The 18579-nt window shown below is 38.2% G+C and overlaps 1 protein-coding gene across 1 annotated transcript in view; it reads left to right on the top strand.

Annotated features, from left to right (window-relative positions):
- The window catches only part of Nlg3 (Neuroligin 3), a 90777-nt gene that overhangs the window by 30459 nt on the left and 41739 nt on the right, over positions 1–18579 (top strand). Inside the window, exons 2-3 of the mRNA XM_002056403.4 lie at positions 12081–12379; positions 14259–15247. Coding sequence (XP_002056439.2) covers positions 14514–15247 — 734 coding nt within the window. The 5' untranslated portion in view covers positions 12081–12379; positions 14259–14513. The remainder of the gene's footprint in view (positions 1–12080; positions 12380–14258; positions 15248–18579) is intronic.

Below are 18579 nucleotides of genomic sequence, written 5' to 3'. Positions count from 1 at the left end.
CATACACCAAAAAATTTCAGCTACGTTACCTTGGCAAAAATATAATTTGTTTACCTCAACCTTTCTCACAAACTCTTTCTCTGTACTTCTAGCATGTTGGTGCATATATGGCATCTACTTTAGGTATATATAAAACTCGACTAATGCGAGTGAAGCTACTGGCGTATTAATAGCACTGGCTTTCTTTGACTGTGATAAAAACGCATACGATTTTCTGGAATATGAATAATTTCAGTCCACATGCAAAATAAATATTTGTAATTTATGGTACAAGCCCATGCATAACCTATTTTGTTTTGATTTTAAAGCAACGAAAACATCTTTTAAAAACAAAAAACAAATATTTCTTTATTATGCTCAGCAGTTTCCTTGCTAAATTTTCTAAGAACAACAAGTAAAGATATTTGGAAATATATTTTTTTGTGTTAAATTTGTCTCTGGACTTAAGAACTTGACACGCAAATCTACAAGACAAAGGCAGACGTCTACGCTTAGCCCTTGCTTTATAGCCTGCATAAAGTTCGCATAAATTTCTTTCATAACTAGAAAACAAATCTGTTTAATTGTTGTGCACGGCACAGCAAAAAGTTCAACGCCAATTGTTGAACAAGTTTTTGGCTTTTACCATTACACGCGCTATGCTCTAGGCCCTTTGTCTCTACCTCTCGCCAAGCCTCTATCCACCTCGTCCGCTGGCACGAAAGCAAACAAGAAAATTAGTTAAAAACTTTGGCAAAAAACAGCGCTCAACTTTCAGCTTTGCCGTGCTTAGGTAAAAGAGCAGAATTGGCCAAGAAAAACTGTGCAAAAAATGTTGTTAAACTTTTACTAGGGTGCGTGTATTAAAGTAAATGGTTTCTAGTTTGTTGAAACTTAAAATAAACAAAAGTATATACATATTTTTCTATTATTTTTATACCCTGAACCCATTAAAAATGGGTATAAGGGTATATTATATTTGTGCAAAATCCAAATGTATGTAACAGGCAGAAGGAAGCATCTCCGACCCCATAAAGTATATATATATTCTTGATCAGCACCAATAGCCGAATCGATCTAGCCATGTCCGTCTGTCTATCCGTCCGTCCGTCCGTCCGTCCGTCCGTCCGTATGTATGAACGCAAGGATCTCAGAACCTATAAGAACTGGAGACTTGAAATTTTAGATGTAGGTGCTCCCAGTTCCCGCGCAGATCGAAGCAATCGATAAAAATCGATGTCGACATCCTGTTTTTTTAGCAAATTGGGTAAATAACAAAATCTAGAACCACCAAACATGATATGTTACTTCTAGAATATTATAGATATTTCAAGTATCTTTCATTTCATACCTATCGCCACCTCCCCGCTACCACCCCAGAGCTATAAATCAAGTTAATAACCCAACATTTATTGCCAACCAATTTAAACCACAATTTAAATGCAATTGACTTTTTCAGAATATACAAATATTCTATGGTACAATAAGATATACTGTAGAAAATTTCATAAAGATCGGTTTGGAAGAACCAAAGTTATATGCAACTGCACAATTAAATGGGGCAGCAGCCTTAAGAATTTCTGTATACATGTACACACACACGTTCATGCGCGTCTGCATCGCATTCTAACAGCAAGGTAATTGCATCTTTTTTCTTAATTATTTTGTGTGGCTGCTGAGTAGAGGCATATCACGTGGTGCGGGCTGTCGCAAGTTCGAGCCCTACCGGGGAAAATATATTTTATTTTTTTTTTGTTGGCTGTTGAGTAGAGTCGACAGCAAGTAATGCGGTCAGTTGCGAGTTCGAGCCCTGCCAAGGGAACTTTTTTTTATTAATTTATTTGGTGTTGGAATAAGAGGGTTCAGGGTATCCCCTAGTCGGGAGCTCCCAACTAGAACCTCTTACTTGTTTTGTATATGTATACGTCACATATTTCTAAGCACTGCGTAGCACTTTGTAGAAAAATACTCAATCTAAATATATCATTTTTAGACTAGGTCTTTTTAAGTCGTGTAAGATCGTGCTTAGTCGGACTTGAGCTATGTTTGATATTATAAAGCCAAGCTGAACTGTGTTAGGTCTCGGTTGCATTAAGTTGTCTTAGTCTTTGTCAATACGAGCTAAGTCCAATCAAGCTCTTGTTTTGTCTAGTTAATTGAGTTATGTCGTGTTAAGATTTGCATGGTGGTATTTTCTACGGTCGAGTTTGAACTTATTGAACCATATTTCTATGTTGATCTGCTTGGATACACTTGCTTAACATAAGCACGCCGTGTTTATTTTCACGTGCACCGTGTCACGCGATCCAACACGCTGCGTTGCCAACTCTATTTAAGGACTGTGTATATGTGCAGAAGGAAATGTGAAGTAATTAAATTTTAAACGCAGCTGCCAACTGCCAATAATTTAATTGAATGTGGCAATTGAGCCGCCGCGCCGCTGGTTATTGGCCAGCCAGTAATTAAAGTCAAGTCAACGGCTACAAAGAGACACATACAGAGAGAGAAGCAGCAAAAGCGGAGGGAGGGCTTGGTCGGGCAGCCTGCTCAAATTAAGCCAAAACATTTGAGCCAACTCTTCTCTATGCGTTAGTCCGCTCGCCTGCCGCTGTCAAACCAGCAGGCCACTTGACGCCTAATGACCAGTTTAATAGGGGTGGCTTAATGCCAGGGGTTGAACAACACCCACGCCACTCCCTATTTGAGTGACGGTTGTGCGCTCTGGCCCTAATGTCTAAAGCATTTGCCTGTGAAATGGCCTAAACAAAAGGCGGCCGCCCGTCGATTACCTTTGTTGGGGCCGTTAATTAAGTTTCGGGGGCGCTGGCAAAATGTTATGGCCAAGTTTTCTATTACCGAGTCAAGCACACGTACCTTAATGAGGCACGTAGGCGTATGAGTAACGCACAAATTGCCTGCGTGAAGTGCGCCTTGCACGCCTGGCAGCATCCTCTTCTGCCCGCAAACGGGCTGTATGCGTAATTGCCGCAAATGTAACTCGAGAAAAAATACGACACAAAAACAGGCCTCTCCTACTTCAAATGTAAGTTGAAACAATACTCATATGCGACAAATTTGCAGCCCTTCGGTGTGAGCTACACACACCCTCTATTAATATATAAATATCTATATATAAGTATATATACTTTTTTTTTGTTTTTTGTTGTTGTACACAACTTTCACTGGCGGAAAAACTTTTTGCACACGAGCTTCAAATTATTGAAGTGGTTGGGGGAGGGGTTGGAATAACTGAAATCGAAAATTGTTTACCAAGCGAAGCGCTTAGCTGAATGTCTTCCGTGCCAGTTCTCCAATTCTGCAGCTCACCTCCGCTGGGAGGAAGTACTTCACATTTGTGTGTCGGAGTGTGTATGTGTGTATTTGTTGCTTTTGTGCTGAACCGAGGCAGGTGCAGTGCTTGTTTGGCCATAAAAAGCAACGACAAGTGCAAATGCTACAAAACCAACAGCAATGCCAGGTTCCCAGCTCAACCTCGCTATCTACTCCGACCCAGTCTCAGTCTCAGTCCCAAACTCCCAGTCTTCAGTCCCAGCTGCCGTTGCCGGTATTTACATGCAGACAATATGAAGCAGCCGTATATGTTTATAACATCCGCAAATTGTTGAAGATAACAATTATTGTGCATTGAGAGCAAAGGCAAACAGCAGAGGCTGAGCGTATCGAGTCGTGTTCTCTGTGTTGCCCGCTTGTTAGACTTGTGGCTCAGTCGGAAATGGTAGTTTACGGAAACACACACACACACACGCATGCACAAGCACACACACAGACAGGCAGACAGTAAAGCCAAGCCAAATAGCATGGAGATATGCCATTAGATACCAGCTTTAGTTTTTCGGTTAAACACTCGAAAAAGTTGTACATTTTTGCAGCCAAGACATGACTTGCAGCATTAACACATCTTTTGGAATATAGAATTTCATTGTACAACGAGCACAGGTGACGCTCATTAGGGCAATAAAGCAGCTGTCCTGGGCGCGGTTAGTTTAACTGGCGTAGATTGAAATTATTCAATGTGGTTAGATTGAAATAAATGCATGTGTTTGGGCTACCATATGCTATAAGCATTTATTATTCACATTTTGTATTACATAGTTTTAATTAAAAGGCGATTTAAATGAATTATTCATCTTTTAAGCGACCCTGTCCTAAGACCTATAAAGCTAATGTCCATGTTTTGTCTGTCAACTGATTTTGCAATTGTCTAAGCAAATGCATGCCGATAGTTTCGATTAACAATAAATAACTGACAAAACTATTTCATTTTATTGCTGGGCAAACTACTTAGCTAGCCTTGGCTTAGGTATTACATAACTCTATTAGGCCTTGACCCTTTATGGCAGCTACTGCTATTGTTCAGCCATTCGGTAAGTCTTCATGTGCTTTTCCATATTTATAAGACCAGCTATGAGCCAACAAAAGCGAAAAGAAATCCGCAGAAAAGGACACACAAAAAAAATACAATGTAACATTCGAGGCATTTGTATTAGCCAAGCGAGCAGAAGCAAAGCCAAAAGCGAAACTTGTGCGCCACAAATGACAGTCGGACAAAAATGACAGCTCACACACACACGAATACACTTAAAGATGCAGGGGCTGGAGAGGAGTAAGGCTGTCATATCGAAGCAACGCCCTCATTGAGTAAACATTGAGTCAACACTTCCGCTACGATAACATCAACATGGCGCCAACATAATGTAGGGCCAAAAGCGACGGCCAAAATAGATAAACCAGCTAAGATAAGGAAGCAGCTGCACATAGAAAGATAGATAGAGAGAGCGAGAGAGAGAGAGAGAGAGAGAGAGAGAGAGGGAGGGAAAGAGAGTAAGAGAAAGCGATGTGTTTAGCTCTTGGCCAGCAATTCTTACCCAATAAATTATTTTATCTGCCTAGACAAAGGACACCCGCAGCAGCAGGCAGCAGGCAGACGTTGAATGCCACGTGGCATAAAATCAAATTAGAAGCACATCGGAATGCCGCGGCGACTGTTTATGAAAATGTCATTAAAATACTCGCCAATAATAAATCGCCCTTAACCTCCCATCGCATACCCCACAAATGCCTAGAAGCGACTAAAAGGAAAAACTAAAATAAAACAAAGCCCGCACATAAGAAAATTAATTAAGAGACGCACCGAAAGCTAAATAAATGTTGTTGTGCGTGAGTGTGGTTTGTGTGTGTGTATATTTCTGTCGGATATTGATATTCATTTGAAATTGTCATAGTATTTGTCTTTTTCCTTACATTATATAATTATGCCCTGCAGACAGTTCAAGTGAGACATAGTCAAAATTTTATAGCTTAATACTAACTCTATAATCTTATTACGCTTTAATATTAAAAGACAATAAGTAATTTTTTCTTCGGTACATTACTCTCTTTAAATGTATAAATGTAGGCTGTAGTTATTTTATTATATTAAAGCGGACGAAAAATATTTCTAGACATTAAAAATCAGTATTAAATTTTATAAAAATTAAATTATCGATTTTATTAGTAAATGTATAAAATATGGGATTACGATATAAATAAGATATAAGTTGATTGTTATACAGATTTTACCGTTTATAAATCAAAATATATAAAGTTTACATAATATGCCATCTATTGCATATAAGATCTATAAGAAAGAGCAACTATAATACATTTGACGCAAAAGCAGCATATCCCAGAGAAATGCATGACACATTCTAGGTTTTAGAAGTTCTGATAAGAACACATGATTACATAGGATAGTGGCAAGATAAAAAACTAGGGTATTCTTATTTCGACACTGCAAGTTTTACCCATATCTTGTATTTTTCTCTCTATTTGATAAAGTCCTTGTTCCTTCTGGCGTGCTCTCGTCGATGTCACTCGAGATTCTTAATTTGCGTTCCCCGTTCTGTTTCTCTTCTACTTCTATTCCATTTCGATTCCATTCGCCTTTTATGTGCTGTTGGAATGTAGCTTTAATAACATTATTTAGGCATTTGCAGGCTACAGCCAGAGGCAAATTATTTTGTGCGATTCATGTGGGGCGGTGCTCCACATAATGAATTCAATTTGCGCTGCCAAAAATTGCAAAAAGCGCAAGCTAAGGCTGCCGGAAGGGCGGAACAGGACGATGGAGGGGCAGCTCAATATAAAAACTGTTGTTGGTGTTGGAAAAATTATTTTCCAATATTAAGCGATAATTTATTTTAGCATTTTAGTTTAAAATTTGTTAGCCGCGAGCGCACAATTTATGCCAGACAGCCTGGCAACATACACACAGCCACATACACTTACACTCTCACATCCTGTCGTATGTAGACATGTAAAATCACAGGAAAATTAATTTTCGCAACATTCGCTTTGGCACAATCACAGGCTCAATTGTGCGCGAAATTTATTGCTTAGCTAATGTTTGGCCTAAGGATAAAATTGTGTGCGCTTTTCCAATTGAAGTTTTGCATATATTATGCTCAGATACAAGACTCCGATTAAATTTGAATTGCATTTTACACACACGAAATTTATATGCAAAGTACGCATTTTAAGCACAATTAATGATTGCCAATTAAATTCAGTTGGCCAAGATTGCCGCAATGCAGTTGACTAGCCAACATAATTGATGAATTTCTTGGTGCACATTGCTTAGATTTTACCCAAGCTCATCAAATTTATAAACTAATTGACTTGGATTTTAAGCGTCAATGAACTTAATTACATAACAATTTATTGCGTCAAAGTTATTAGAATGTAATTTGGATATTTATACCAAATCTCTGACCAAGAGCTGCGGGCAATACAGTAACGAGAAAATTATTTTTCTTGGGTCCGGCGAGAGTTTGTATTTTTAGCTATTGTGATAATTTTGATGGATAAATTCACATTTAGAGTGTAAGCCCAAAAAAATGCGTCCAATCAGATCTTTTAAAAATTTAATATTGCATATATATCTTATATGGGATTATATTCCATAAATTATTTTAAAATTCAGACATATGCAAGCATGATTCCTTATCTTGCGATAAGGAAGACTAAAGAATAAACACTGTAAGACTGAATAAGCCTTAATTATTATGTATTCATTGAACTTTTCTTTGTACCTGAATTTTACTTTTACATGTAGCAAGAAAGTAATAAAGAGCAAAGGAATTTATTAGAATTCCCTTTGATTGATACAAAATAAAAAGAAAGGAGGACAAAATTATGCTATGCTAAGTAAAAGTAGAGTCCTAGAAGAGCACTAAATGATTAAAAGCAAAGAAATTCAAATTTTAAGTCGCAAAACATATCGGACACTCAATATAAGTATAATACATATATTCGATTTCAAAAATTCTAAATTCTAAAAACTAAAAAGCTGGCGCCTCTATTGCTTACGGTCTTGTCTTCTTAGAGAATGAAACCGTGGCAATAAATAAGGAGATTCTCAGTAGAGCAGCAATTAATTGAACATAAATTAAATAAAATGATAATAAATTTTAATATCTTTCGCATGGGGCCCTATGTTATAGATCTTATACGTATTTAAGTATGTGTATTGTTTTCATTTGGGTTACCATTATTTGGTTAATGTATTATTGCCTCAACTGCTTATGCCAAATACCCAAGCTAACAAAAACTATTCATAGACATCACATTTGAGTACAATAGAAACAATCTTACCCCCTACACTGCTTAAAAATTGCACAAAGCATTAAAGACCAAGCTGCTTGTGATGTTCCCGATGCTGATGATTTGATGCTTTAGCTGCTGCTGTGATGAGACGACATTGTTTTGCCTCTGACTACTTAAAAAATGAAAAGCAACTTACGGTAAGCTGCAAGCTGTACATACTGCAGAGCGCAAATATATATATATATATATATATATATATATATACATATAGTTACATAAATAAAAGGCAGTAAGCGGCCGACAACTTAAAACAGAAATGCATGAAATTAAGATAAGTAAAAAAGTTTAAAAAAGAAACAGAGAGTAATAATTATAAGCCATTGTTGGCAGGCAACATAATAAAAGACCGTTGCCGAGCGGCTGGCCAGGGGAAGGGGCATGCTGCAGCTCAGCGAACCCACGAGCTGAAGTCAAGCAGCAGACGTCATAAAAAGCGGAGAATGTTTAAGTAATTTTATCAAGCGTCTGTGACATGCAAAGTGCATTTAAACTAGTTATAAAGTCGCATTATTTGCCATCAAATTCAATGCTCGATGGGAAAGTTTTTTTTATCAAACTCTTTGTGCACTCCCCACCCGCTATATTATTTTTCTCTATTGCACTTTTCTTTACGCAAATTTTAAAAATTTTTACATAAATCTGCATGAAAAATGGCACGCTTCAGGGAATCTTGCCAGAGCTTTTACTCCCTTTACTGCTGCATTTGCTGTTATCACAGCATTTCTTGACTCTGGGAAACTATAATATTCTGGCATTTTTTTTATAGCATTTACATTTTTGTAGGGAGCGCAGGACTGTCTAGCATATCCAAAAATTAAACAGTTATTGTTGTAGTTTTAGTCGAGATTGAGTGAGAGAGTCAGGCAAATTTTTAATTGCTCGGCAAACAAAGCACAAAATATTTTCACTCATGTGCTTTTTGTGTTTTGCCTTCTGGGGCTAAGCAAGTAGGAAAATTGAATAGAATAGTAGCCACGCAAATTTGATCAAAAAATAATATATTATATGAAATGTAAACAAGAGACAAGAGTTATATTAAGGGTGCGACAAAATAAATGCACTAACAAATAGATGAAAGCTATCAGACCTTACCCATAACTTTAACATTAAGAGAAAAATCAATAAATGCGCACGGCAAAATTTAGATTATAATTAAGAATAATACAAAGAACAATAAACTCTACAAATTGGATCATAATATTAAACATAAATACACGAAAATGCCACTAGAATAAAAAAGATAAATATCTAAAGGTGCCACACTTTGTGTCTGTAAGGTATTTATTTAGCTAGGAAACTATAAAATATAGAGATATTTCTATCTTTCCTTATAGGTATTTAATACCTTTTGCTTTCATATAAACTCCCTTAAGAAAATCCATTTAATTTCTATTTGCATTGCGCTCGCAACTGTTAAACAATTTTTCCCATGCGCTGCACTTTTCCAACAATCCGTTCATAAATATTTCTGCTGCCCCAAGGAAGATGCTTATGCACGAAAAATGATTAAATTTTCCGACAAATAAATGTTCATAAATATATATATATATATATAATCTATATCTAGTATATATATGCCACATGCCTCTCAATCGATATGAAGCAGTTCAATTCATTTTGTGCGCGCCTTTGCTCTAAGAAAAAATGAGGGAAAATAAACGATATGTTACGTATACGCAGCGTATGCGCAAGGCAACAATATCTTTAGCTTATCATGCTTTGCTTTTATCAGCCAACATTAATATCTATGCGTGTGTGTGCTTGGTGCATGTGTGTGTATTTCTCGTATGATAAATGCGCATTGTGCTCGCGTGTAGTTTTGTTTGTATTTTATCGTTGTTATTGTTGTTGTTGTTCCTGCCTCTGGCAAAGTTGCCTTTTTCGTATGCTCTACATATTTTCAGCGTTTATTTCGTTGCGGTTCCAACATTTCTGTTTACTGTGGGCGTGGCACATTGTAGCTGCATGCCAAACAATTCTCGTCTGCCGCCTGCTGCTGACTGTGTGTCTGTGGCAAAAACTAAAATGAATTATGCTCATGCAACGCATTCATAATTCTGTGTTGCACGCAGAAAAAAGCATTTTCCAACACGGTTTTAAGTTCTGCATACACAAATTTTAGACAGTGTTCGTGTATGTATCAAGTCCCAAGCACAAATCCATTCTGAACTTTATCAGTAGACGATGCGCGGCATCTTTGAACCCCCTTCACCTACTAATTGCCCCCGCCCCTGCACACTTTCCTTAATTTAGTTGTGCTACTTAAGCAGTTTAATGCCACGCCGGCTTTCTGCGGCCTCTAAAGACAAATTAATGACCCTGGGTCGCGCAATAGCGCTCGTTGCGTATCCTGTCTGTGTCCTGGCGCCTGAATTTATGGGGCAAAGGCTTCGGCCAGGCGCGGAAATTGCAAAGGAATTGCGAACCGCGTCGCCAAGACGCAGCCACAGTTATACGTTCTTGTTTCTGTTGTTGTTGTTGTTGCAACGCTAACTTTCATCTAGTCGCGTTTTGTGCGCCCTTATCGGGTTTTGATTTTTAATTAAAGCCCAAGTTAAATGTATTTTGCGAAATGGAATTTGGTTTATACGCACTTAAATTAGGCGCAAAAAACAATGCTGAATCCAATTATCTTTTTGCCCTGCGCACAAATTACATGACGAAAACACAACAGCCAACAAATTGATAAAGTCTTTTCAGATGCGAGTGCGAACGCGAATGTGAGTGTATATATAATACCAATACCTAATTCCAAAGTTTTTTTCGAACTTGAACTTTTTGAAAACTTTTATAACATTTCTCGTGACGCTCAAAGTTAAGCAACACCTAATCGCTAAAATACATAAATTAAATAAATGCAACAGTCACATTTCAAACATGTTACCGGACAATAAACTTGCTGCTTTTAATCAAAATGTGATGCTGTATGGAATAATGCTTAAGCTCTGTTTTATTTTTACATTTTTCTGTTAATTTTCCCACAATTTTATTTACCTAAATTTTATTTTTTGCCAGATCGATCAATATTTGATAAATTAAAAGATAAGATACGAAGCAGAAAACTATTCACGAATTTTGTTATTAACAATTAACAAGGTTCTAGTCGGTAGCTCCCGACTAGGGGATACCCTAAACCCTCTTCTTCCAACATCAAATGCATATAAATATTCTATTTTAGAAGCTATATGTCAGGTTTGGTGACTATAGCTCTTATTATTATTTGGGTTCAGGGTATAAAAATACTGTTTATGTTTTTATTATTCCAATATTTTTACTTATAAATAAAAGCAAAGCAAGCAAAGCTTACTATTATATTTATATTGAATTTATATTTTAAATTACTTTTATATTTAAAACATTAAGAATTTAAAAGCGCAGACATTTCAGCTACTTAAAGGCAGCTAAAACATTGTCCTTCCAACACATTTATAATAACAAAATAAGCAAACACTACCTACCTCCACCATAAAAGTGCGTGCAACAATGCGTATGATTTACAATGTTTGCCTGCCATAACCAGTGTAAGGCAGTCTGATGGAAAGAGAGACAAAGAGAAATGTGATGTGAAAATCTGATGTAATCTAGCCCTAACAGAGCCACGTACTTGATTATTTCATTGTTGTTGAAGGAAAATATTCAATGGCTTCGTGAAAAGTAGCCTGGCATTTATTTACTTATGCGACTACGCATTTAAATGCCAAGCTGTTTGCCTCCCAGCAAGGAAAATTCAGTCGTATTTGCGTAAATAAATTAAAAAGCAACTTGCGCATTGGCAACGCCCATTCACCATGAACTGGTGGGCGTTAAGTGAGGAAACAGCTCAATTTCCAGAAAAACAATTAATTCAACTAGTGAGGTGTATGCTTTGCGGCGTCCTTCTAAATACTCAGCTAATGATTTGCATAATAAGTTGCTTACACTTGAAGGCACATTATAATTAAAAAGTTTTCGCTTCAAATTGCCATGATACTCAAGTCGTCTTTATAATGCTTATGAAGGGTAGCTCAACGCGCTTATTAGTTTTGTCTCATATGTGTATGATTATGTTAATCTAAACTGCAAATTATAGGTAATATAGTTCTTGAAGCTAATCATATTACCTCTCTCTCTCTCTCTCTCTCTCTCTCTCTCTCTCTCTCTCTCTCTCTCTCTCTCTCTCTCTCTCTCTCTCTCTCTCTCTCTCTCTCTCTCTGTCTCTCGCTCCACCTCCCTATAGATGAGTTTATTTCGCTTACAGCGCTTTGAAGTTCCTCCCAGTCGCTACTAAATCCACAAGTCAAGTAAATTGTTTGCGCACGGGGCGACTACTTAATATGCATTTAAAAGGCTCGTGCTTTGTACGCGCCACTTAATTAATCATAGTTCAAGTATCATATTAACAATGCGCCCCACGCACCAGGCCCTACTCACGCTCTTTCTGTCTACCTCTTTTGCAGCCATGTGGCAGCAGCTGCTTGAGAAGCCAACGGCGTCAACGTTGAGCACGTGAGAGCCTTGAAAAAATGTCCGCTTGCATGACAATTGTAGCGTGCAGGCCTTCAGACAACGCAGCAGACAGCGCTGTTGAGCGCAGCGTACGTGAAGTGTGTGCTAAGAACTTGGGGCAAGAACAGAAACAGCAGCACCAGGAGCTGCAGACGTGGCAGGGACACTAACCCAGATGCAGCATAGAGCACGTCAAAGCTTAGCACCTGCAGCAGTGTGCAGCCAGAAGAGCAACGAACGGAATAACTAAGTGAGTACACAAAGGTATACCAAAAATTCTCAAAGCCAAAAATAACAGACAAGCCAAGACATGTTGAGTTCAGCTATGAAAGGACATCAAGTGCATTACTCAGGATAACAGCTAAAAAATGTTGAAAACTAAAATGCAAGAGACCAAGCGTATGAGAACATATTACAAGAAAAATAATTAAGCAGCTCCTTTGTAAAGTTTACTAACAGCAATTTTAAACCCACACAGATGCGATCCGAAAACAATTGAAAAAATAAAACAAAATTCTTAAAACTTTGAGGACCAATTGAAAATTTTAAATCCCAAGAGGAAATAAAAATTAGAATGTAAAATGTAAAAGATCGAGACGAAAGGAAAAACATATTATCCTCGAATCAAAAAATCATATTAAATAATAAAAATATTTAAATAATATTAAGTACGAAATAAATAACACAATAGAGAATATAGAATTTAAACAATCGTAAAAAAGTTCTAATCTAATCTACATTATAGAAAGTAGATACATATGTATTTTAGATTCGCTTTAATATGGTATAACATTCCTGTTAGAAGAAAACTTTCTTAAAACTCATTCTCTCATCCTTAATAAAAGTTCCAGATTAGCATACTTCGTAGAAGTTTACTGTCCGTTCTATTCGAAAGTAACCGCTTTATAATTCAGAAACTTTAAAGCTAGCCTAAGCTGCCCTTGCCTCAAACCAAAACTCTTACCTCAAAAATTTGTTCGATTGACCTAATGCCATCCACTCGACAAGTCCTGAATGTTGTTGGCTATGCTTAAGGCCCTGCATTCCCCACCTGCAGCTGCATAGGATTCATTCATCTGCTGCTGAGCGACTGCCTGACATATCTGGCATATGCAAAATGCCAACTGTATGTCATTGTTGGCGTTGCCGTTGTTGTTGTTGCTCTTGCGGACGACAACAACAAGGGCAAGGACACTAGAGCAAGTACAAACAAGGTGCTGCACAAAAATAGAAATAAAAATAAAATGGAAAGAAGAAAGAACGAAAGGAGTAACGCATGCGGCAAGTAAGAAAAAAAGCAAAGACAACGCCGCCAGCAAGTGAGCTGATTGGGGCTTGTGTAAAGAGCTACTTCTATGCGGACTTCCAAATGGCGTTGCATACTCTTTTGGGCCAGGAGGAAATAAGGGAGGTCATGCACAACAAGCCCAAGGCACACTTTGCATACATTTAAAAGAGCAAAGACGAGGCGGAAAATGTTCTCTAAAATTTGCACAGCTCAAATTCTTAAAAATAATATTAAATTTTATATAGAGCAAATATTTAAGGCATCCAGAGAATAAATTAAAAAATTGATGGACTTGGAAAATTAAACGTTTTGCTAACTTTAGAATAACCAAAAAGTTCTGGTAGATTATTTATGGCTTCAATCTAATCTTACTATTAATTGGTTTATAATATGCAAGCTAAGAAAATTCGAAGAAAATATATGTTATTATTTTTAAAGCTTAAAACTTAAACTTATATTAAAATAATTATGCTGTTCCTCTTTTAAAAGTTCGCTTATCGATATGTTATCGATATTCATGACCTTAACCTCTTTATATTTATTCAATTTTTATACAAGATTTGAGATGATATGGTTGTCTTACGGATATCATGCTTATACATTTTTTTGCGCTCTGATTGTATGGTGAAGACTGTTCCTGTTCCTTTGATTATACAATTATCGATAAGGAATATTTGTATGTGGTGCTGCTAGCGGACAGAAACCTACAGCATTTATTTACAGACATAAAAGTAAAGCCTTTTTTAAACTTTAAATAATAAAAAGTGTATGTATTAAAAATATATATATGCCCAGACTGACCTATTAATAATGGTTATGTGTGCATCTCTGCTCTTTCCAGTTCGCTGCAGCAGCCATTGAAACGAAATAAAAATAACAATCATTTTCGCGAATATCTTAACAAAAAAAAAAAAAACAGAAGCAAGCGGTTAAACAGTAAAAAAGAAGAAAAAGGGTCACGCCACAAACAGTTGTGTTGCGGTCAATTATACGACAACAGCAACAGCAACAGGCAGCAGACAGCAGCAGCAGCAACAACAAGTACTTTAACGACAGCAACAACATTGCAACAACGCCATTTTGACCAATATTAATAATGGTAATGTTGCTGCAATTGAAGCGACAACTGCCGCCAGCAGCAGCTGCAAAAACACTCTCCCGAGCAAGAAGAAAACCAAGTGCCAACAGATCTGACACTCGGTTGTTGCTGCTTATGTTGTTGCTGTGCTGTGCATGCCGCAGCAGCAACAGCGCTGGCATCAGCTACAATAACAACTCTACCAATCGCAGCGTGGCCAGCGGCAGCAGCGGCGGCCTCGTATTGATCGGCTCCAGCAGCGCCACAGGCAGCACAGGCACCACTACAAATACGGCCACGGCTAGCGCGGTGCCCTCATTATCGCTGACTTCATCATCCTCGGCCTCCTCATCCTTTTCCACATCGACTAGCAGCAGCAGCAGCAGTAGCAGCGGCAGCAGTGGCAGCGGCAGCAGCAGTGGCAGCAGTTCATCATCTGCCACGGCGAGCAGCAACCGCAGCAGTCGACTGACTAGCAGTAGCAGCACCAGCAGCAGCGGCTCCAGCAACAGCAACAACAACAACAACAATAACAACATAAATCATGATCAATTACCCGCACAGCTCTCATCGCGCATCATTCACACACGCAATGGCGCCATCTCGGGCGTAATTGTCCAATTAGATGGGCGGCATTTGGATCCGGTTGAGGCGTATCGCGGCATACCCTACGCCTCGCCACCCGTTGGCAATTTACGCTTTATGCCGCCCGTCTCAGCTGCCATGTGGTCGGGCGTCAAAAAGGCGGACAGGTAAGTCAAACCCAACAGCTCCGGTTCCTACACTTTAAATTGCACTCTCTCTGGTTCTCCCTAACTAGGAGTGTGTTTGCGGATATATATGTGTGTCCTGTCCAGGGCAACCGTCTTTAGAAAGTTTTTCGCATAAATTTCCAGTTGCCGGATGTGTGTGTGTGTAAAGTTTATGAGCTGACGCGCTTTTATGTTTATCATCCGACCCGTGCGACGGCTAAGCAACTACTTTGGGGTAATCTTGCTAACTGAGACATGCGCTACGCAGCCCGATTGGGATTAGGCATAAATTTGACTAAATAAGGTTTTAAATAGGGACTCGTTAGGTTAAACCGGTTCGGGACTACTTTTATTAAAGGCTGTAAAAACATATTTTGGGTTGGTCCAAAATATATTTTAGTCAAATAATTGATTCCAAAGGGATTTTGAAATAAGCTTAAAGCTGATCATTATGATTAATAATTGATGGATTTGAAACGATAACACAGAAATACTACTGCTTTGTGATGGGCTTTTACGACGGGCCTTACAATTTTTTCAAATCGCACTTAAGACTAACACGGAAAGCTTTAAATGCCTTCGGACTGGTTTGAGCCGTGTGTAAAATTGTTTACCACCGACTTAAAACTAGCATAACGCATGGTTGAAGCCCGTCCAAATGTTTCTTGTGGCGCCCTGAAAGTCTGCTTAAAATTAGAATATACATTTTCAAGCTGCCCTATAAGGTAATTACTGATAGCGTCGAGTAACCCGAATACCCTACTTAAGCTCCTCTTAAGCAAGATTGCAGTACTTAAATAAGTTTTTTTCCTCTCCTTGCTGACTTACCCCTTGAAAGGGTCATAAGAATTGAGTCCTTTTTAAAATCTAAATAAAAATCTGTTATTTAGCTGCTGTTATTTTCGCAATCAAAAATTCTATTTCTAGCTGCTTGAACGTACCCTCGTCTAACCAATTTAATGTTGCCTGAAACGAAAAACGAAACCCCAATGCAAATGCGCTGTCAATTTAAATGCGTTAAATCATTTTTCAGTTACTTGAGCCCGGCTGGGCTGTCTGCTGCCCCCGGCGGCGCTGAAGAGGGTGCAATTTGAGGCACGTTGTCGCGTGTACCCGAAAGTACATAAAATGATCAAAATGCCATAACTCAAGGGGCGGCCACTCGAGAGGGTCGAGAGCGCAGCCGTTGCCCGGCAATTGTCACCTCAATTAACTTGGCTCATTATTGTCGAGTGCGCTGCCAGTGCCCCAAAAATACGTAAATATTAACAAAAAAAAAAAAGAAAACGAAATACTGCAGACTTGCAATAATAATGATAATAGGCGTTGTAAGTCAAAGGTCAGCTGATTCGCTAGGGCTTCCGCTTGAAATGTTACACAAATTAAATATTTACGCTGCCGGCAGCGTCGGCAGCGACACTCGAGCAACAATGGCAACAACAACCAAAACGAAAACAACAGCAATAACAAGTCAAGGCATCTAATTTACAAACGCTCCCAAGTGGCAAATCATTATTCACAAAGATTCCCAGGTCACCGTTGTCCTGCAGCCACATGGTTTGCTTTTCGAAAGGGTGCCGGCCCAAAGTTTTTTCCCGTTTCGTTACGTTTCGCTGCCTTTTTTAAGCTATACTCTAACAAGGAGTATTTCAACCATTTGCGATCTTTTTAAGTACATGAGTAAATAAAATGCAAAATATATTACCCTCTGCACCCCTCGCTCTGTCTTACTGTTTCCTTAGCTGGTTGTTCACAGCATATTATATTATAAATATTATATATTTTTAGGTCATTAAAGAAACACATGAAATAAATATGCAAAAAAGATAAATATAAATGAAAAACTAAGCTATGTTCAGAAAAATAAATCTGTTTTTATTTTGTCTAAAGTCCATTTCTTATCAGTTCTCTTTGATAATTTTATCAGTTACCTTAGGAATTAATGTAACCATTTATAGAATATTGCCAGCCTATATAAAGGCGTTCTACCATATCTCATCCCTAAATGTACTCAATAAATATTTACGATAGGGTATTTAAACTATACTAGCCCTTATTTGAGTTTGCAGTTTTTCATATTTCCTGCCAGTATTTGCTTTTTTTTTTGCTGGCTAATGAAAAGGGGAGCACAAAAAAATTAGACTTAAAATCAGCGCTCCGCAAATAAATATATATTTTTTTTAAAAATACTGTTGGGCCAAATTTGATGAATGTTGTTGCCCTCAAAACGAGCTGTACGGCACCTGCTGCTGCTCAGACACTAAATTTTCGGCTGACATCATCGCAATTGTCAGACAAACAGAGATTTCTCTGACTGTGTCTGTTCCGTTTGGAAGCTCTTCGCCGTCATCTTTTGCCGAAGTGGAGCGCGGGACGTGGTGTCTTTATTTGTCAAGCCGCCTTGCTGAGGGCCTGTTGACAGCTTCAGGCTGGCAGGCCAATAAACTGCTTGAGTAATGTTACACAGATTTTTCAGCACGTCGGCGTAATAAAGCTGTTTGGACCATCAACGGACTAACGAACAGACGCACCGACAGTCGGACAGAGAATCAGACACTGTCAGCCAGACATTCAGACCCCAGGTACAAAAGATCATTAGCCGGCTTTGCAGCCAAATGCGAAAATGGATACGTTTCGGCGTATTTTGTGGTCCAAGCCCCTAGCAATTGCCATCGACGCTACTTAAATGTTATTAGCATTGGGTAAAATAAGAAAAAAAATGAATAGGCAAATGGCTTTCCAGAGTAAAATACTATGTTTATTTCATTTTAAGGGCGCCCTTAAAAAATGTATTGAGGCAAACATTGCGAACAACAAGAGTTAAGATGCCCAATGTTTCGGATTTAATTTGGGTCTTTCTTATAAAATATAATATTTTACAGAACACAAGCTTCAAAACAAGAGGAATAGAAGTTCGGCAAGGCTTTGATATCAACTTTTAAAATAAGGAGACTTATAAAGACGTAGACCACAATTGTAGTAATAAGGAATGGATGCAATTTGTTTCGAGCATTTTGTTTACAATCTGTTAAACGTTAAGCAAAAATTATATATGATAAAGACGGCAAGGGCTTTATTGCTTTTCACTGATAGGGTGAGGTTCCCCGTGCGACCAATCGGAAGAGTAAGTACAGGGAAGGGCTTTGTATAAAATAACAGTGAAGCCTGGTTGCGTACCTTTCGAAGTATGTTTCTTCTATTGCCATGGTCGCTATACAACACCGAGCTCTATACCTAAAAGCAATGCATAAAGAACAGCATAGCTCTATGAAAAGCTTCAATATTGAAAGCGCTTTGCATATTATCCACTAGCGGTATAGTCCGGCCTTACC

Source organism: Drosophila virilis, chromosome 2, assembly GCF_030788295.1.
Source record: "Drosophila virilis strain 15010-1051.87 chromosome 2, Dvir_AGI_RSII-ME, whole genome shotgun sequence".
Classification (NCBI taxonomy): Eukaryota; Metazoa; Arthropoda; class Insecta; order Diptera; family Drosophilidae; genus Drosophila; species Drosophila virilis.
This window is presented reverse-complemented; position numbering and strand designations above follow the sequence as displayed.